Genomic DNA, 22,693 nt, shown 5'->3' with positions numbered 1-22,693 from the left:
AAGCTCCCTGTTGTTTGATCATTCGCATGTAGTGCGCGGCCTTGGGCCGCTTATCCTTGGGCCCTACGATACACCTATAAATTTTCAATCTTGTAATATTTCATCATATTGTAATTATATTACTCTTAAAATCTCGTAAGTTCGCATCCCAATTAAATCCACTTCCAACTTCCCATATTAATATGTAGACTTAAGCCAATGTTTACCGTAGGTTTCCTTTAGGATTAATTAGTGTTATAACCCTCTAATTTGATTATTGGGTGGACTTAAGCAAATGTCTACTGTGATTTTTTTTCCGGCTTAATTAGTTATTTAGTCCTTTAATTTGATTTTTGGATTTAATTTAATCTTTTAATTTTTTAAAAAGGTTCAATTTGGTTCCATTATTATTGTTTATTCAATTTAGTCTTTCTTTGTTTTAAACAATCCAATTTTGTCCTATTCGATTTGACTACAAATTAGTAATTTAGCTTAATTACAATATATATATATATTCTTTTATAATTTATACACTATATTACTCCACTTAAGTACTGAATTTATTTTATTTTTTACACCCCATCTAAATACTTAAATTTTTCACAGTAGAGCGATTTAATGTATAAATTCTAAAAAATTATTTTAATATATATATATATATATATATATATATATATATATATATATATAAGTTGTAATTAAACTTAATTACTAATTTTGTCTCAAATTGGATAGGACAAAATTTGATCGTTTTAGAAATATGAGGAGTAAATTGAATAAAAAATAATAAAGAGACCAAATTAAACTTTTAAAAATAATTGATGACTAAATTGAACCGACAAATAATAAAAAGACCAAAATAAAACCAAAGTAACAAATTAGAAGATTAAATCAATAATTAAACTTATTTTAATTCATATTTAGAAAATATGTTTTTATTTTTTTTTCTTTTTATTATTTGATTGAGTTTATATAAGAGAAGCACGATTTTTTTATTTTATAATTTTTTATTATATTTTTAATCCAAGCATAATAATAATAAATTGTAGAAGCTATCTGCCTGAGAAGCATTTTTTTTTTTTGCATTTTTTAAAATTGTTTATGCTGTTTTATTATGGTTCTAAAATGGATGATTGTTTTTAGCAATCTTTGTAATATTTTTTTGTTTTATTATGTAGTTGCTGATTATTTAAGATTTTATGAAGTTATATTTTTGTTTGTAATTTATTTTGTTCTACTATATTTTTTTTGTATGGTTAGCAAAATGAAGAATGTAATTTATTATACGGCTTATGTTATAAAAACAAATTGCATAAATAAGTCTTAAATGAAGTAAAACAACATTCAAAGGAATATTAATTTCTAATGTTAAGAAATGATAAATAAAGTTATGTATCAAAGTTTATATTATAAAATGTTTCTTTTCTTTGTTTTCTAGGATTATTTTGAGAGAGATTCGGTGTATTTGAAAAAAATGAAATAACTTCCCATAATTATATGGTTGTACATTATCATTATTTTCGTCTTCGATTCTTTTATCTTTCTCATCAAATCAAACCTTTGTGTATGTATTTGTGAGTCAATAGCAATACAAGATGATATGGAATTGTATGCGGAGGATGGATATAATATTTTATTATACTAATAAATAGAATTGTTTTACAATTTTGAAAATATTTTTTCTTTGATTTATATTTTGATCCAAAGAAAATGAAAAAGAGGGAGAAGAGATAACATAACATAGATATGAGTGAGTGGGTGTGAGGGATTTGCGTTGCAGAGAGTTGAGAGTGAAGTGAAGCCATTCCATCCTGTGTCTTCCTTGCATAATCACTGTCAACCATGGAAGCAGCATTGGCAGCCATGGCTGCCCACACTATTCTCTCATTCCAAGCTCCTCTCTCTTCTTCCTTCCCACTCCCACCTCCTCCTCAATACATAGCCCTTCCTCTCACTTCCAAGAAAGCCGTTGCACTCCTCAAGGGAAGTTCCTCCGTCCAAGGCATTGTCACACTGATCCAGCAAGACAACGGTATGCCACTGCCAACACTTCCTTTCTTCCCTTCTCACCGTTTTAACCACCTCTTTATGCTGTGTTTGTAGGTCCAACAACTGTTACTGTTCGTGTTTCTGGTCTTGTTCCCGGCCCTCATGGTTTTCACCTCGTGAGTTTCAGTTCACGCCTCTCTTGCTGTGTTTTTGCTATCCCTTTTTCGAAATCACTTTCCAACTTGTGTTGTTTTTTTTCTCTTGCAGCATGAGTATGGTGATTTAACAAATGGGTGCCTATCAACTGGTATTTTAAAGGTCTTGGTTTCGATTTTGGGTTACTAGACCATGGTTTGGTTCCGCTAATGAAGTCAGGAGTATTTGCTTTTTGAATTGAATGGCATATGTAGGGCCACATTTCAATCCGAAGAAACTCACACATGGTTCTCCGGAGGATAAAATTCGCCATGCGGGTGACCTGGGAAACATAGTTGCTAATGCCGATGGTAATGCCTCTTTCTCTTCTGATTTCTCTTTCTTTGGAATGGTTTTTAAACCTTCCATGCCCTAATTTTCCCACTACTGAAATACAGGAGTCGCAGAAGCAACAATTGTGGATAATCAGGTACTCCTTGTGTTTTGATATGATTGATTGTCTTTTAGAATGTTTACACTTGCAATTAAACCCTTGCTCCTTGTGTCTGCGGGTTTGACTCTCAGTTGTTTGTTATTTTTTAAGACCTATTAAAAAATACTTAATGTTAAGACTAATGGATTCTTCTTTTTGTATTTAGCTGATTACATTGGCATCCTTCTAATTTGTTTTAAAATCACAAACTTTACAGTTACTTTTCTTAATTTTCTTAGAATATGTCAGACTGATACTCCCTCCCTGTTACACAAGAAACACATTACATCTTGTACTACTCCTATGAGTGTTGCTGTAAATCGGAAAAGACATAGGTGTCATATGAATTTCAACAAATTACATGAGGTCAATGTAATTTGGTTTATTGCATTTGTGAGCTGAATGAGATGTTTTTGTCTAAAATGTGCAGATACCACTATTTGGACCCAATTCAGTGGTTGGAAGAGCCTTAGTGGTTCATGAGCTTGAGGATGACCTTGGAAAGGGTTAGCACTTAGCAACTTTGCTATAGTCTACAGAGGAAATCATTGACAAGTTTCAGCGCTTTATCTTAGCCAATTAAGCAGCAGAAGAATGTGCAAAGGATACTGGCTTACCATGGGACCAATGTCATGACATGAGCAAAATATTGATTTTTCCTATTCTAGCTATATTTTTTTGTATCTAACAGTGCAATTTCGGGCTTCTACAACCTTCATTTGTGTTCAATCATTATTAGAGTATTTTTACTCTAGTCTCATTTATTTATACTTTTGTAGGTGGGCGGGAACTTAGTTTGAGCACAGGAAATGCTGGCGCAAGATTGGCCTGTGGTATGACTATATGTTATTTGATTCACCTTTTGTTTTCATGTTCGACTATAACTAATCTTCTATGACTTTGTATCTTGTGATTAATTCTGTTTCTTTGATAGAATGTCCATCACAATAATATGCCCAATGACCTTATCATAAAACCTTTTCAAAAAATATATAGATGGTGCTTGTGTGATTCAAAACGTGTAACTTTGGAAAGCAAGTTGTGAGTATGATTCTGCTTGATAAACTAGGTCTTGATACAAATGATGATGATAGCTAAGTTGATCAGAACATGCTTCATTGACAGGATATTCACATTGCAAGTGTTAGTGCGTTCTCGTATTGGATATAGGGGATGTTGGTCGGAAGTCTTGATAGAAAATTATCTTATATGGGATTTTTAATAAAAGCAAGATGTATACACCTCAGATTCCCTTTTCTTTTTGCATGTTAAAAAAATTGACTTATAAATTAAATTATGAAATCTCAATTAAATTTGCAATTGGTCTTCAACCTAATATTTGGCTTGGAAAAGCTTTGCCAGCGATTACCGTTGCTTATCTTCTCCATGGCTTGGACAATCTCATTACGTGGTTTAATTATCAAACTGCTGTTTATTTTATATGACTGCAATTGTCACAATGTTCTAAATTTCTGCATCATATCAACGCTACTTCCCTTTAATATGATGAGTTTTGCACTTTCTTGTTTGCAGGTGTGGTTGGTTTGACTCCAGTGTAAACACAACTAGTGTTTTTGTAGCAGATGTGCTTTATCTGTTGCTTGATTTCATGAATTTACCCATGTAAGCTCTGAAGCATAACATCCTTCTAAAGATGAATGCAAAATGGAATCCTGAAGACATGGGGTACCAGATATTTGTCTAATAAAATATACTTCTAATGAATTTCTTGTGAATAATTCACTGCTGAATGCTTTTACTGCAGTGTTCCAAGTATACACTGATGTTTATTCATAATGACTCTATATTGTATGTATATAGAATATGACTTTTGTAGAGTTTGGCCTGTGGAACAGCCTATATATATAATGGTGTAACGATGATGAGTTTAAACCATGAGAGGATTTGCTCAAAGCCCCAATATATTGGGGCGTGTCTATGACAGTGTCATATATAGAGCATCTCTGTTGATATGGTTTGTGGATTCTTAAACATAAGAAATAATTCTTATGCGGGTACTTTGTTAGAGTAATTGATGTGAATGTGATAGTTTTTATGTAAGAACAACTGCTTACATAAGTAAACCAATTCTAATAGTTGATGGAAATTGAGAGACAATTGTAAGGCCTATTGTAAGTTCTTCAAGAATTGTTGGAATTCCTAAATTGTATGGGACAATATGAAGCGACTTCTTTATATTTGTAAAAGCTATTTTCTATTAACTCCTTCAAAATTTTATTTTAATTTATACATAAATTAATTTTAGTTTATGAAGAAGTATTTTGTTATATTCTTATTTCTTTTTCTGGAAGTGCATAAATAGACTATTCTTTAAAACAGGCCTATAAGGTGTACCAAAAATGAGTTAATAAATTTCTACATAGATGCACCATGAGATGTTCTTATTTGCCTTTCAGGAGTTACTTGTGCTTAAATGTTTTTGTTCAGTTTGTAGTTTAAGACTTTTTGGCTCAAATAGATGGGAGTTTTGGGCTTTGAGTTTGATTCAAGCCTTCAAATGGGTGGGTGGAATCATGTTTCCTTTTAATGGAGTATTCGTCTGTTTGTTTTTTCCTTATATATTTTCAGGTCAAGGGGAAGAGTATGGGATTATAATGTAACTATTGATTTCATCTCAGCTTTTGTCATGTGGGTTGACTTGCAAGATGCAAACAGGCCTTTGCCAAAAACATGGAGTTAAGTCCATAGAAAAATAATCTTATGGGCACACTCTGGCTCTAACCCAATATAAACTTGTGTATACTTCTCTGACCATGATGTTACCATGTCTCCATTTATGTTTATTCCTGTTGGGCTTTACAGCATGAGGGTTGATTGATGTAAACCCATCTGTGTTTAGTTTGACTTTAATCCATACTTGGAGATTATGAGCTCGATCGTGTCATCCACTATGACCTTGCATGCAATTTGGTTAACTGAATCAGTTGTACATGAACAAAGCAATGGCAGCCTCTGTGAAATATATTCTACACAACATCTCTAAACAAAGTGAAGGGTCAAAGAAAAGGAGAAAAAAAACAGCCAAATGTGTTCACAAGGCAAGTACCACTTTTAGTCCCCACCCAACTTCATCTATACATAATTAAATTTACATGTGGAATATATAATATATATATATATATATATATATATATATATATATATATATATATATATATATATTGCTATGTTACTATCATAGTTCTACTGAAGAACTGTCTATTTCGTGGCTTAAGAATTCTTGTGTTGGCATAATTAAATAATGTGGCTTTGAAAGGGTCAGGCAACTCCTTTCTCCGTTATTAATTATGAGTAACCACTTGTGGTTAGAAGTTGGACTTAGAACAGAACAGAAGCAACCTACAAGTAGGTAGCTACCAGTAGAATACAGCCAGAGGTAAAACCCGCTTTTGTACTCGTGTAATCTTGCATTCACAAATGTAACTTTCTAGAGTTTAAAACAACAAATTCAAATGAAGTCACCTAACCTCAAATGCACCAACTTTAATGATATTATGATCATATGATAGCTAAGGCAAGAAATTAAGAGTGCTATAAATCATAAAAACCTCCTTCAAGTCTTAAATACAGTTCCGTGTTCATGATTGAAACTTGAAATCACTAGTGAAACAACTACTCTATCCCTGTTGCACACAAAATGATAATTTTATAATCTTTTATCATTGTTTCACATGGCCTTTGAAATTAAGTTTGAGGGCAGTTGTTGGCAAATGGTATGACAATTTCTTTATTTGCAACAAAAAATTGGTTATGTTTGTGATGTTCTGTAATTAAGTAGGGTATTGGTGTGACCTTGCTGATGCTGTTATAAGATGTGGTGAAAATTTGATGGAAAAGTTTGGTCACGAGGCAGGCATGAGAATGAAATTAAAGTATATAGCAGCTAGCTAAGCTAAGCTAAGAGAGTAAAATAGTTGTGTTCTCTGGAAGCAATAAACCAGACAAATATAAGGTTGAATATGCAGAGTCATTTTTTTTCAAAAACGGTTCAATTTTTCTGACCCGTGACCCCCTTGTTTCCACTTTCCAATTGTGAATTAACTTCATTCATTTCATTTCACACATAACCTCCACCATTCAATACTCAATAGTGGATGTACACATAAATATATACACTGATACCTTTTCTTTGGTTTCAGTTTCCACTCATTATTCAGTACCTAACTGCCTGAAGTGGCAGTGTGAGACACTTTTTTTTTTCTGCTGCGTGTGAACCGGACATGAACAAGTATCATCAACACTTTCATATGGAGAAAGGACAACAATGTTAATCTTGCGAACAGTTTAATTGCAAGAGTGGTTCATAACCCAATGGATAACAGTTTTTTATTTGTCAAAATTTTCATGTGTGTACATTTCTCTCAATTGTGTATAGTCAATTATGAGACCAGAAAATTTATTCAGAGAAATACCAGGTTCTACCATGTAACTACCAACTATTTGGTGGTTAGGTGTCATATTTTAATTGAGATTTAAATATTCTTTACAGAAGATAAACATGCATCCGCCAAATTAGATTATTTAACCTTCATTTAAATATTTAACATAATTAATGTATATTCAAGATTTGAACTTGAAATTATTAATGAAGTTAAAAAATTGACACTTGATGGTGGTTTGGTGGTTAGTAGGAATGCGAAAAAAGAAGTATTTTTTATGTGAACCGATTCTAATTATAGCATATTGTTTACTCATTTTAATAATCAAATCCCAAAAGTGATTATCAGTGAGAAAAGAAACCAAGAAAAATAGAGTTCTCCTTAGAGGAGGAAAGGATTGATCACACTTGTGCTGTGATGAGTTCAGTTTTAGAAAATTAAAAACCAGAAAAAGACAACTCAATAAATAGCAAGTTTTATTGTTCCATGCTTTCATTTTCGCAAACCTTTGACTTTTTGTTTTATAGTCATTTAAAAAGGGATATGAAATCTTAGAAATCCCTTTCTTATTAGTGTAGAGATTGTTATTTTAAATTTTTTGATTTGTTTTGGCAGATGATTAGAAAATATCTGACAGATGTGCCTACACAGAATGTATTAAACTACTGTGGGGTTGTGAAAGCTGGTTGATTCAGTTCTATAAACCAAAAACATTGCATAAAAGAAAGGGATGAGTGGAGAGAGTGTTTTGTTTGTTTATTATAACTATAATGTAATGAAAAGTGATGTGAATGTTTCATGCTTAGTTGCAACAAACAAGGTTGTCTTTACCATGATTCAGTGGAGTGAGTATTAGGTTTACTGGTTTTGTTTGTGCTGTTTCTCATGCCTTTTCAGACAAGCAATGCCAAACTAATTGCACTTCCACCTCTTCTACCAAAGCCTAACAAAGTCTTTATAATTTAACTATTCCCTTTATTGCAGGGTAGTTGATTTTTGGATACAGAATTTTAATATTAAAGATAATTATGGAACTTTAATTTAAAAATACTAAACTTAAAAAAAAAAAAAGGAATATGAAGACATCGTTCATATAATTGCAAATAGAACTTGTGTTAGTTTAGAGAAAAGAGAGAAGGTGGTACTCTTAAACTAACAGTCTACCTAAAAGATAAACTCACTTTTTCTAACTTAATGAAAAAAATTCCTATTTTTTCCTAATAATTTTTAAGAGGAGTGCTTAAACTTTATACTTTCATGAAAGAATTTTATCTAGAGACTTGACAATTTTGTTAAATATAATAAAACAATTTGATGTAATTTTAAAAAGTATTTATGATTGATGGATGCATATGACATCTAATCCAATATAGTTAAAAATCTAATTAAATGTATAGTCTAGAAAACAGTTTAGATACACTTTCTAGAAAGTATTGGAGAATCCAGTTACAAACGCATGTGGATGTTTTCCTTTTTAGCAAAATCATATTTTAGATACTTGGTTTAAAACATGTATGGCTATAGATGATTTGTGTTTCTTTGTAAAAACCACAGTTTATTTTTCAAAGCAAGCTTTTTGCAAACTTTATGTGAATAAATCGTTTAATCAATATATTTATACATATAAACATATTTGAATATCGTTTTGTATGATTTAAAGTTTTAAGATTGAACACTTTAAACGCTTTTTTAACAAAAGAAAAAAAGAAAAGGAGAGAGAAATGGAAAAGAAGAAAAAGAAGCATTAAAACAAGAAAACAAAAGTTAAAAGAAAGAAGCAGAAGAAATTGAAAAGTATTTGCATCCTATATAAAATGAATAATAAAAATCAGAGGTGAACGAATTTTTAACAGAAGTTTAGAAGAACAAAATAGTAAACCATTTTATTCAAGCATTATTTAAATTCGATTTCTTTTAATTGAAAATATTTTCTCCACAATTTTTTCATCATTTTAAACTTGTTCTATTTAACATTTTCCTTTTCACGGTATGAATTAAATCTCGTTATCATCATATTGAAAAAAAAAACTAGATAAATCTACCACTACTAGACCAACTCAGTAAATTTAAATTTTAATATACATGATTGTAAATTTAATTATATTTCCTTTCTAAAACTTCCTCCTCCTATAAACATGTAATTAGTCATTAATATATATATATATATATATATATATATATATATATATATATATATTGGGTATAAGGATTATAAGTTATTCAGTAGACCTGTTCGTCAACCGATCGAAAGTACATGTTAAAGGTGTTTCGATGCAAAAGTCATGATCATTAAAATCAATAAATATTGTAATTAATGTGAGATCAAAGTTTATACAACCATATATTTGATCTATATTTATAGTTTTTTTAATGGGCTTGTTTTTTTTTTGATCAGCTTTCTAATGGGCCTGTGATTAGGGTCGGATTAATCACGGTCCAATCACCCTTTAATCTTGTTTACTAGCCTGTTCTTGTTAATTAAGTTACTAATTTTGTGGACAGTCCAACTGACGAGCAATTAGGAAAGTGAACATTGCTCGCAAAAACAAACGTGCTTATTTAGTGAAACGAAACAATATAGAAGAGATTAACACTTACAAGAAGTGTTATTGTATGACTCTCATTGATTTGACCGACTAACCCTGTATAGCCAACCGGTCCATACAATATATATATATATATATATATATATATATATATATATATATATATATATTAGGTGTTTTAGATACAACCAACTTGTTTGGTTCTTATGAGTGGTTCAAAACATTTGTGTTCAAAGTGACGTGTGAATTGTAAAAGTGGAGTTGGAGTATTAAGTCCACTACTTTCACTCTCCTCTGCTAATTGCTATACCGTCAAATATATATCTCAGGAGCGTGTTCACCACTCATCACTGCTTATGATTCTCATACTTTTATTATTATTTAGAAATCACATAAAATGAAGAGCTGAATTTATGAGTAACCAATAGGAGATGTTCCTTTTGCATTCTCTTTCTCTACTTCTGAAAACGATAACTCACTCTTTCACAATTCAGCACTCACTTTCATCATTAAGGTAAATAGGAGTATACCACCAATCATACGTAAGATCCAAACATCACCCTTTTTTTTTCTTCTTCTTATTTTCTCTTTTTTGCTCTTCGAGGAGAAAAAAAAATGAATAATAATTGAAATGTTTGAATAATATTGGAGCATGGTGTTTGGAGAAAAAGGCTGCGTGGTCAGAATTAAGGGATAAGGAAGAATGGTGTACTTTCCAAACCTCCTTTTCTTGCTTTTGTTTTTTTCTTCTTCCACTAATTATTAAATTTTATTTTTCTTTCTCCTTTGGAAAAGGAAAATGGTGGAAAATGTGAGTAGCAGGTTATGTTTTATATCCAACCAAATCCTCACGTTACGTGCCTCACACAAAACAAGTTAAGTTGCCACATTTAATTTGCTACGCTAAGAATCTCTCTTTCTTTATTCACAAAAACCTCACTGTTCATTGAACCTTCTCCTTCTATCACTGCTGCAAATGCATTCCACTAACCTCTTTTATATATATCACTCTCTATAAAGGATCCAAGCTTCTTCGTTAATTCTCTTTCTACTACATGCACTTGCTTCTGCAAGTTCATGCATCATAAATAATAATTGGTATTTTAATCCAATGTTCGTTGGGAAAATAATACTTTTAAATGTTACTGTACGAGATGTTTAAAATGAAGAGTTAAGTGCAACATAAAAATCTCGTTAATTACATGAATCTTATAAATGCAAAACACATCATAAGCTTTACTATGTTATCTTAGCGGGAATTAAACTATGGCGACCTTAGTGGTAACGCTAATGCTAATTTGGATTCGGTTTATAAACATATCAGAGTGGAGTAGCGGTTATAACATAATTAATAGCTAGAAATCAACTCTTGTGAACTAACTATTTTATAAGAGTATATAATTCAAATTTTGCAATCCAACCACTGAGTTAGTCAAATTATTTCTTTTTTCAAACAATTTGTATAACTAGTTAATGTAATTGAACATTCATTTATTTTAAAGTGTTAATTTCATTTCATTTTTTTATTCGTCCACCATCCTATTTGAGTTGGACAAACTTTGCTTTTAATTTTAGCATAGAATGATTCTACTCGACTTTCAATTCAGGTCGATTCCATTTTGTCCTTCGACACAGGGGAATTCTACTAAATCTTCAGCCTAAGACAACTTGGTTTGACCTTGATTCTTCGATTGCGACACCTTATTCTAAATCTTTCAGCCTATAATGATTCAACTCGAACTTCAATCTGGGTTGATTCGGCTCAACCCTTAGCCCATGCCAATATACTTAACCTTTACCAGATCAGACACATATCGACCTTCAGAATAATTTGACTTGATTTTTTGATTGAGGTCATCTTAGCTTAACCCTTTGGCTCGGACCAATTAGGTTCATCCCTTGGTCTGAACTGACTTGTCTCGACCTTCGACCAAAGTTGACTTGTCTTGATCTTTGACCTAAGCCAATTTGCATTTATTATTTGGCTTGGGCTGACTCTACTCGATTCTTCGGCCTAAGCTGACAAGGCTTGATTCTTCGGTTTGGAATGACTTGGATTGATTCTTGAACTTGGGTTAACTCAACTCAACCTTTGGATTGGGTCACCTCGACTCAACCTTGGGCTTGAGCTGACAAAACTTTACCTTTCAACCCGACCTACTCGACTTGACCCTTAATTCAGATTGACTTGACTCAAGATTCGACTTAGGTCGACTCAACTCAATTCTTCGGTCTAGGTAAAAAGTGAGTTTGACTTAACTTAGCATGAGACGTACCTGATTCGACTCGACTTGAGGTGGTCCTGACTCAACCTATTTATCTTAACCCGAGATCAATTCACAAATGAAACTTTTATTACTATTTTAACCTTGTAAACTTTTTATTATGTAGTTTTTTTTTTCTAAGTAGACTTTTATTTTTTCCCCTAACTCGGACTCGGATAAACTCTAAGTTCTTTGTGTACAAAAGAGACAAATCTAGTTCTATTTATCTTTTAATTCAATTAGTACATATTATACTATTTTTTTAAGTTAATTATAAATTTTTATATATGGTATATTTATATAAATAATTATAAAAACCATATTATTTATTAATGAGGAATTCCTTTCATTATACATGAATTTAATTCAATTTTAAAATTTTCTCAATAACCTTCAACTAATTAAATTAAATTAAATATAATTATCATTTTTCTATAGATTATATAAAATTTACTTTGTAAATTTAATCTGAGTAAAAAAAATTATGGTTAAATTACTAAACTTTAATGTATAAAAGAAAAACTTATTTTGTGCCTTATATTTAGATATCTTTAGTTAAATTAAAGTTAATGTCAGTTAGAAGATGAACACATGTTAGTTCAATAAATAGTTAAATTTAAAAATATCACTTAAAAGAATAAAATCGATAAAATAATTATTTTAATATAAAATAATTTTTATTTAAATGGTAAAATTTAAAATCTAATATGGATATAAAAAAGAGAAATCTTATTTATATATAGATATAGATAATACTTTAAATTAAAATTAAAATATTAAATGTGCACGCACATTGTAATTTGGTGAAGAATTTCATATTTACAACAACTGATTTCCTGTGTTTGGATATTTAATCAATGTATTTAAGAGTATCCTTTTAAAAATCATTGTATTGAATAGCTACGAAAGCGAAAAGATTCTAAAACAGAAAACATGAAAAAGAGAATTATGAAGTGATAAGATTTTAATAGTAACTTAATTGGGATAAGGTTTCCTATTAGCACTGTGTAACTCATCTATCACACATTTTCAATCTTTATCTTCACAAAACTATAAATTAATTGACGTCCTAATTACACCAACATGAACTCAAAATAAAAGGTAAACGCCAATTTTTGGATCTTTCTTGTCATACAAATATGACAATTTATTTTATTTTTTTAAACATATAATTGCAAGAAATATACCATTGTTTACTAAGACTAATCTCTTTCAAAAGATTTGAAGACACTCGAAGATTACTTGTCCTTTTTTAATCAGATTTTTTTTTTTTTTACATATAAAGTGTGAGTTGGAGTTGTTAATTGTTTTCTTAAGGAACTCCACCATTAATTAAATCAACCACTTATTATTACATGGCCACAATTTCTTTTTCCTGTCCAAAGCATGCACCTATTTAATGACAATTAAATTTATTGCAGAAGTGCTGTATATTGATTGACAAATATATCAAATTATTAAATATGTATTAGGATTGTTTTCATTAATATATATATGTTTTCTGGTTAATAGAAATTTCAATGTTAGTATTAACATCAAACTAAGGCATTATATTAGCATATTATTTAATAACTTTTATGTTAGTGTTGGAAGTCCTACATCGACTACAGATAAGGTCAATTGACAATATATAAATGGGTGCAATCTTCATCTTACAAATCTATTTTGTGGGGTTGAGTTATGTTTAAAACTCACTTCTAACCACTAGTAAACCTGCATTTTTATTTAGTATGTTGCATTGTACTAGTATAAATTTGTATATTTATATTAACAATTAATTTTATTATTAGACAAAAATTATAAGAATATAGATATTAATTAATTTAAATTATAAACGGTAAGCACATATATACTTTCTTTTTTTGAAATTATGTAATGGTTATTATATTAAGAAAACTCTGGTTTTATATCTCTTGAACTGTATAGGAATATTGAAATTGAATGCATAGAAATTAAAGAATTTATTTGATCCAACCAACTTGCTTGATCTTTGAGCAACTAGAAATTAATTAGTAGATCCATAACATATAGCATGATCTTAAGATGTGGGTCAACGATACATGAACCAGATAATGAACTACTTTAGTCTCTCTGCCACCAAACAAATCCTCACACCAAATGGAAGATGGTAACTACTAACTAGCACACAAGTAGCAAGTGATGTCAAAAATGGTGAAATCAGTATTTATAATAAAAAAATATCACTAAAATATTTATTGACATATCTCGACAAATAATCTTATCAAGTTAAATAATATACTCAAATAAACATAATTTTAATTTAATTTTTTACTTTTCGCAAGATAATATGAAATAATTGTAATTTTTTTAATTATCACTAATATTATTGACTCTTTGTTTTTATAGAAAATTTTCAAAAATGATAAATTTGACGATGGTTTTGGGAGACCGAGATTACTCCATCCTTTATTATGTATCATTTATTAGTCATGGATTTTAAAAAAGTATTTTTGAGAACTAAGATGAATATATTAGAATTTTGAAAGTGTCAAAAAACATAAAATATACTAAAATTAAAAAAAAATTATATATTAATTTACATAGAAAAAAATGGAGGGGTTAAGGCCTCGTATAAGTCTTCATTGGATTGAAGACATGATTAGAAGTGAATTTTTTTCTTATTTCTTTGTTGATAATAGTAGTACTAGTAGTATGTTATTTTTCTTTGGAATTAAGTAGTAGAATATATTACACATTAATGAAGTAGTATATTTCTCACCAACTAGTGGACCATGTCTTAGTAAAGACGATTAAGTCAGTGATTTGAGATCACTTAATGAGTAACATAAGATTTTATTAAACCAATAGTGCTGGACCACTCTCCATGAATGAATAATTCTTCAAACTCTTCCTCTAATGGAGTCTCTATAACCCATATACTAATAATATCATTGTTTTTTTGTTTTTTTTTTTGTCTTTTCCATCTTTTAAATTTTCATTTATGATCACATTTTCATCTCTGATTTTATTTTTCTGGTGAATGTACTTGATGTAATATAATGTATTGTGTTTACAATGTCTTCTTGAATGTTTTCTCATTAAGGTATCTTTAATGCTATATTCTTCAGTTTGAGGTATTTCTTTAGACAGAGAACAATTTATTGTACTTAAAAATGGAGTGGAAATTAACATATATAAATATGAACATATATTTGAAATACGAAATCTTTTGTTTGAATTTTTAAATCGTTTTTGTTGGAAAAAATGATTTGGAGTTTTTCTTTAGGTTATTACTTGGTATGTATAAACGATAACAAAAACTATCAACAATTTCAAAATATGGAAAGAGCATTAACACTCTAATTAGTTGTTAAAAATACCAGACTAAAATATATTTTCTAAACCTGTTGTTGATACAATCCAGCTAGAAATATTATGTAACAAATCAATTTCTATATAAATAGATCTAAAATATCCATTTGAATTTTAAAAAATGGAATGACCTCATATGTTATGAATCAGTATTACATTTCTGGTATAAAAATATTATAAATGTTCAACCAAAGCGTAAAAGTACCTAATATGGTAATAAAATAAATTAATTGAATGGTATAAAATGTTGACAGTTGGTAAAATATACCTTTTTTTTTATTATCAACTTGTGCTCGTAAGTATTTTTGTAAACTATTTTTTTATTTTCTATTAAAAAAAATAGTTTAGTTATTAAAATTGTTTTTAATAGATAAATAATATGGATCTTTAAATTATCTTGAAAAGTATCTAATGTCAAAATTATATCAGAAACACTATTAGGTGCCATTTAAAACATTTAATTAATATTTCGGCATAGAGTGAATAAAAATAATAATTTAATTTTATCGATAAAAAACAAATAAATCATGGTTACAAAAATCAAAATTTTCCTAAATCCAAATTGAAGCCTATGTATTATTTATATATATATATATATATATATTAATTATAATATCTGTATTAACATATAGTTTATTTTTTATTAAATAAAAGATTACGCGAAAGGAATATATTTAACAATTACCTTTTTTTAACACATGTGTGACCTTTTAAAAAAAATGCTTACAAGAGCCTCAAACCGGTTCAAAATCACATAAAAAACAAAGACAAAATAAAATCAAAGAAGCTCGTAGTATTACACAAATGTAACATTGTTTTTTTTGGTTAGGCAGAATATTAATAGATAAAGTATTCTTTAGAAACCAGATTAAAACCAGCTTTCAAAATTCTCATTCTGCATGAAATCATTAACATTTTTTGTTTTGCCATAAATGATGATTATTAAGAGAAATATATGTTTAAATTGAACTTAATTTTACAAAATGAATTATAAAATTAAACTTGCATGTATTTATATATCATAGTTTAGTTTTATTTTGAATGTATGAAAAGAAAGAATTAATGAGAAGATTAAGCCTAAGCGAGGAATTTAATTAATAAAAGTAGTAGGAACCGTCCTATAGAGTGCTTATGTCATATACTTGTATGCTACATATACCATCCTTACTCCATGCTTCTTTCTTACCCGAATCCTATACTTAATCACATGCTACTCATGTCCTTTTCTTTTCTTCTTCCTCTCCTATTTTTAATATTTCCTTCAAAGCCACCACCATCTCCATCTAGATTACTACTTTTCTTTCAAACTCAACCTTTTTCTATAAACATTTTACAAAAACAAATAATCATACATTAAATTTATCAAACAATGTTTTTAATAATCTTGTAAGGTAGTTTATCTAGTTTAATGGTTTATATAAACCACTTAAACCACCCACAGATATCTCTTTAAATTCGAACATTAACTGCAAAATGCAAAGCATGTTTAATCATTGATGAATCATACGCATGCAGAGAGTGTGCTGTTCTCCAGCACAAACTGGCGGAAAATATAATATTCTTTCGTAAAAAGTACTTCCACCATACACACAAATAAATAAAAAGAAAAAAAAAACATTAATTGCTGCAGTGAAACAAGGCAAAAAAAAGTGTGGCCATGATTGAAGCGTGGCTCCACACGCTGTTAAAAGCGCGTGACCAAACACAAGAACTTTTCTTGTTTGCAACACTTCCAAGGTTAGAAAAGCAAGGAAGATTTTGGGTGGCTGACTATTTGGAGTAGCTACTGTAACATATCATAACATAACAAACCCTCTTCTTGCCCATTCACTACCGATATATATAAATAAATAAAAATAAATATATATATATATATAAAAGCTGTTCACACACTCCTCCTCCATATAAATTGTACATGTCTCTGTGTCTCTTTCTCTCCACTACTACTGCATCTCTTATTGCGAAGCCAAAAACCTCTGTGGTGTTCGTAGAGTTCACTGTTCGATTGTCTTTGTTGAGTACCATATAGGAAATCTAATGTTGTCAGAAATATTAGACATGGAAGGCATGGCGGCGGAGGAACTTGTCTCATGCAACAACGATCCCACCAACATAGCCAAAGGGAAGCGGACAAAGCGGCGCTTGAGGCCTTTGTCGCCTTGTGTTGTCACCGCCGTTACTGCCACGGCCGCCGCCGCCGCCATGACATCAAGCTGTTCAAGTGCTTCTGGCGGCGGCGGAGGGTCGTTTTCGTCTATCACCTTGGAGGAGGAAGAGGAAGACATGGCAAACTGTTTGATTCTCCTGGCACAAGGAAGAGGAGGAAGCGATCCTCTTCATCACAAGGACCTTTGTGATGACGTGAAGACAGAGAAGGGTGCCACCAAAATTGAATTTTATGTTTACGAGTGCAAAACGTGCAACAGAACATTCCCGTCTTTTCAGGCACTCGGTGGCCACCGGGCGAGTCACAAGAAGCCCAAGGTGGAGGACAAGAAATCCCCACCACCGTCGTTGCCGTTGCCGCCGCCGCCACCGTCTTCTTCGTCGCAACTGTTTAATTTTGAAGAAACGAAACAGAATCACATGAAGATTAGCCCTTCCGTTTCGCTTCAATTAGGGTGTGGAAACAATAGGGGTGGCTTAAATTTCCTTGGGAACAAGTCCAAGATTCACGAGTGTTCCATTTGTGGGTCAGAATTCACATCGGGGCAAGCATTGGGTGGTCACATGAGGAGGCATAGGTCATCTAACAACAATAATACTAATAATACCAATAACGTTGTTACAACAACAACAACAACTTCTGACGGTGCCGTTGAGGTTAAGCCTCGGAATGTTCTAGAATTAGATCTCAACCTGCCGGCGCCGGAGGACGATCTCCGGGACTCGAAGTTTCAGTTTCCGGGGAATCAGAATTCCATGATGCTGTCGGCTGCTCCGGCTTTGGTGGGATGCCATTATTAGAAGCCAGGGTGGGAATTGGACGGAGAGGGTGAAGAAAAGTTATATTATTTGATCAATGATCATTGTGAATTATTAGCTCTATTTTAATTTACAATTATTCTTAATTATCGATTCTTTGGATTATTTTTTTTCCGTTTATCAATAATTTCCAATTTGGATTATCTACTTGTTCAAGTTTTGGAATACTTTGAGTAAGTAAGTGGTTAGTGTTCATGTTGCCTTTCATTCACGAAAAGTGCCATCGATCGATCGAGTCATACAGCATCTTCATTTTTTCCTTTTATATTAATTTTAATGTTTTGGATGTTTCTCTTACCAATGAATTCATCATAAGAAGAGTAGAAGATGAATGGAGCAGTGGAATGGATTGCAGCATATCCACAACCAAAAGTCATGGGATAAGCTTCATCTGTTTGCCTTTTTATCTATATCATTATCACTTCAATAATATACTTAAACAATTTCTCTTTCAGTCTCTGTCTTTCTCACTTACTCTAGCTACTACCACACTCATTTTATGTTTTTGTTATGAGTAACTAAATTTGATATTTTGATGAGAAAAAATAAAAAAAAAAAATGAATACAAGTTGTGGTGTGATTATGTCATGGGAGTTGCGGCCATACAAAAGTTGATGCTCCCAAGAAAGATACTGGTGAGTCTGAGACCACAAAGAAGAGTGTGGTCCAGTATTAGGACCCATCAACCATACTCTCTATCTGTCTTTCTAGTTTGTAGTTACAAAGTAGAGGGTTATTATTTATGCACTTCACAGAATGGAGATGAGAAAAGGACATGAGAAAGAAATGACAACATTTTTATTTTATTTTTCTCTTCCATGAAAAATAACAAATGTTTTTAGTTTTTTAGTAACGTGTCTTAGGGTGACAGAAGGACATAAATGTCGACAGATGGAAGAGTTTTGAAGTCACTTACAGTGGCCACTTATCTAAAGTTAGTTATGTGCACGTTTTGGTGAATGCTGGTAAGCGAAGCATGTGGACACATACGTTGCGTGAGGTGTCTGAATGCATAACAAATGAGAGAAAGAGAAGTAAGTGATCACTCATTCACATTAGCACATGTAGAGCTTCCCAACTTCCTTCCATCTTCTCTAACCTCCCCCATTACATTTTTTTTTTTTTATATTTATATATTCTCCTTTCTCTAATTTATCATTTTACAATATTCTTATTATAATAATAAATCATTGCTTTGCTTCTTTTGTTAATTAATTAGGCCTATCCTATCCTAATTTCTGCTCACTCAACATTTCTTCCATCACTAACTTCGCCATAATATGTGGACGCGCAATACCCTTTATTTTTCAATTCAAAAAAAACATAAACAAATGTAAGATCAACCACAACATAAGCTATGTGGTTTCTGTACCAAGTTTTGGTCTCAGAATTCCTCAATTCCCAGTCACGCCCAGACAATGGTGTCATGAGATGTCCATGTCCTTTTCTGTGAAAAAAAAAGAAAAAGAAAAAGAAAAGGAGGAACAACGAGTATTTTGAGTTCTATTATTTTAATCAGTTTATATATTTCCACGTTATTTGTAACTTTGTATAATACATCATTTTCACACAATTTTTCGTTTTGGATAATACAACACACCCACACCACACCTCAGAAATGACATGTGTTCTTACAAACACATTAGTGAAAGTTTTCACTTGCGTAAAATTAGAGCATTGCCCTTTAACAATTTGAATCAAAAAATCATACTTTAATTCTCATTTTTTACTCTTCTTTTTTGAATCTCTCACATGATTTAGTATGAATTATTGATCTAAAAATAATAATAATAATCTACATGTCACGTAAAAAAATAAAAAAATAAAAATCATAATATGATTGTCCATTTGAATTTCTTTCTTATGTAATACTTAATTTTGTCGTTATTATCCGATTTAAGATTTGTATTCTCAAACACTTTACACCGATAAAGTGAACAAGAATTTTCCAATCTTAAAGTTGTTTGGCGTGCCTTCTGATCTGAGGAGTTGAATGGCTGTGATTGAATAGTTTGGAAGTATGTGAGTTGTGTAGGAAAATACTCAACCAAACTGAAGAATGGAGTAATTTGAAGTTGTTATGGTGTTTGCTTCTGGGTATGTTCATTGTAGTATAATTGTTACACTCTTTCTTGGGATACAAAACAAAAAACTTCAAATGCATGAGTTATTGTTTTCTGTGTCTTTATTGTCCCATCACCAAAAAATTGGGCACCCTTCACTTCTATTTGTGTTATTGGTGTTAAACAAATTTCCATTGAACTGAATCACAGCTTCTTCATGAATTAGTACTGATCCAACATGATTAGGTTCAAACCATCAGAACCAAACCATGATCGTTATAGTTTATTATTACTAATTGGGTTTGGTATGCAGCGAGGGAACAATAAATGTGGATTTAAGTCTTGCTTTTTTTGATTAATTTAGTGGTAGTTCTTACTTTGGTGTGGTATGTGGCTACCTAAGATCTACCTCACTGGTTTGTGTTTAGTTGGCTTAATTTCCATGGCTACAAATTGTTCACACTCTGAAACAACCTAAGAGTAGATATTTCAACATTGTTTTAGAATCTGGGGTATAAAAATCAACGACACGTGCCTGTTTGGTAGTACAAAAATAATAGAAATACACTTTTAATATATAATTTTTTAAATATTTTTCTGTTTATTCAAATTTATTGAAAATTATAAAATGTACATTCTCAGTGAATATATAAAAAAATTGTTGAGAGTGTGTTTCATGTTAAGTATAATGTTTGAGTTAAACAATGTTGTGAACCTGCACTACATCTTGTTCTCATTTTTATTTCCATGTTTTTCTAAAATCTTCTTTCTTTTCTTTTCTCTTATTCTGATTTATTTAATTAAAATTATTAATTTTTTTTATAATGCCAATACAAAACAAATACATATTGTCTAACGTTAGAGATGATTCTACGTGGCTTCTAATTACACGATATTGATAATAAACAAAACTAAAGATTCAAATATTTATAGTCGTTGTAATTTATATTTTTATAGACCACACGTAAAATTATTTGACTTATCTTATATTCTTTGAAATATTTTAAAAAGTTTTTTTCTTTATTGTGTGTGAAAGAAATTCCATTGGATGATGTCATTTATCTTATATTCTTTGAAATATTTAAAAAGTTTTTTTTCTTTTTTGTGTGTGAAAGAAATTCCATTGGATGATGTCATAAGAAAGAGTATTATGTGAGCATGTTACTTGTCATTGTTGTAAACATTTAATGTATTTCAGATATTAAAATGATCAAAATCATTTATGAGGACTTGAAGAACAAAGTAGCCAAATCATAACAGCTAAAATAACCAAACTAGTTTATTGGGAACAGAAAAAACAAAAATACTTAATTTTTAAGATAAGAAAACATTTAATACTCTTTTAATGTAAATCAAAATTGAAACTCACATAGATCTAGAAGAAATATAAAATAAATAAGAACTAATTCATTATGTATGAAGAGATATAAACTAACATTAATAATGCAAAACTAAAAATAAGAAATAAAATGTTGCTGCCCAGGATCGAACTGGGACCTTCAGTGTGTAAAACTGACGTGATAACCACTACACCACAGCAACAACTTCTGCTAATCTAATCCTTCATTCTATACTACGAGATATAAGAGATATAAACTAACATTTTTAATGCTTAATTAAAAATAAAAAATGTTACTGCCCAGGATCGAACTGAGGACCTTCAGTGTGTAAGACTGACGTGATAACCACTACACCACAGCAACTTTTGTTATTCTAATCCTTTACATTTTATATGTTTTAATGAAATAATAAAGCCTTAAAATAGTGAAAAATGAAATAATTTTAAGTCAATTCTTTAATATAATGAGAATAAACCAAAATATGTTTGTAATTTTTATCCAAATATATGTATTAATTTCTGGGAAATATTTTCATTTGATTGTAAGTACCTTTCTTGTTAAGTCATTTTTTTTTTCTTGAAGAAGAACATTGATATTAGCCTAAAGAGAAAACTATTACTTGTTTCCATGTGTATTGGGAGTTAAATAAAGTAGTTACATAGTATCTTTTTTATTTTAACTTTGGACACATTTTTTTACCCAACCTCAACCATCTTCTACTATTCCTATAATATAAAAGTACCAAATTGTCGTATTTTAACACTTTTATATTTAATTTAAAACTATGTTTTGAATTTATGCATCATGCAATTTAAGAATATATTTTGAACTATTCAAATTTAGATTATAATTATGGATAACGTAATTTAAACATATTTAACTACATGTAACACAGTAGTTAGTTTGGGATTTTAGTCTAGCATTTATGTCCCTACTTTCCCATATTCTTCTTATTTTTTCGTTGAATTAATTTTTATTTGTACATCGATTTTTTTTTTTTTTATATTTGTATACTAGGGAGTTACGGGAGAAAATAGAAATAAAGGGGGTGCCACGGGAGAAGGGAAGATGTAGAGAAAGTGAAGGTTGTGGAAGAAGAGAAAGAGAATGGTGTGAAATGGAAAAATGAAGAAGTTTGAAAGAGAGTTATAAATAACAAAGCCCAA

The 22,693-nt window shown here is 30.4% G+C and overlaps 2 protein-coding genes and 2 non-coding genes across 4 annotated transcripts; 2 read left to right on the top strand and 2 right to left on the bottom strand.

Annotated features, from left to right (window-relative positions):
• The first annotated feature begins 1,691 nt into the window (after positions 1–1,691).
• On the top strand, positions 1,692–4,588 carry LOC114183307 (superoxide dismutase [Cu-Zn], chloroplastic-like). Its single transcript, XM_028070279.1, has 8 exons — positions 1,692–2,011; positions 2,083–2,144; positions 2,236–2,275; positions 2,379–2,474; positions 2,562–2,593; positions 3,027–3,102; positions 3,376–3,429; positions 4,130–4,588. The coding sequence occupies exons 1-8, from the start codon at positions 1,822–1,824 to the stop codon at positions 4,153–4,155; spliced, it is 576 nt and encodes a 191-aa protein (XP_027926080.1). The 5' UTR covers positions 1,692–1,821; the 3' UTR covers positions 4,156–4,588.
• Positions 4,589–17,033: 12,445 nt separating this feature from the next.
• LOC114183578 (zinc finger protein ZAT5) lies at positions 17,034–18,267 on the top strand. The gene has a single exon (XM_028070652.1). It carries the CDS (start codon positions 17,177–17,179, stop codon positions 18,104–18,106), a length of 930 nt encoding a protein of 309 aa, XP_027926453.1. The 5' UTR covers positions 17,034–17,176; the 3' UTR covers positions 18,107–18,267.
• Positions 18,268–21,657: 3,390 nt separating this feature from the next.
• On the bottom strand, positions 21,658–21,729 carry TRNAV-UAC. The gene has a single exon. It is a non-coding gene; the product is annotated as a tRNA-Val (tRNA).
• An 88-nt stretch (positions 21,730–21,817) lies between these two features.
• Positions 21,818–21,890, bottom strand: TRNAV-UAC. Its single transcript has one exon. It is a non-coding gene; the product is annotated as a tRNA-Val (tRNA).
• Positions 21,891–22,693: the final 803 nt, after the last annotated feature.

The sequence above is a fragment of the Vigna unguiculata genome, chromosome 5 (genome assembly GCF_004118075.2).
Source record: "Vigna unguiculata cultivar IT97K-499-35 chromosome 5, ASM411807v1, whole genome shotgun sequence".
NCBI lineage: Eukaryota > Viridiplantae > Streptophyta > Magnoliopsida > Fabales > Fabaceae > Vigna > Vigna unguiculata.
This window is presented reverse-complemented; position numbering and strand designations above follow the sequence as displayed.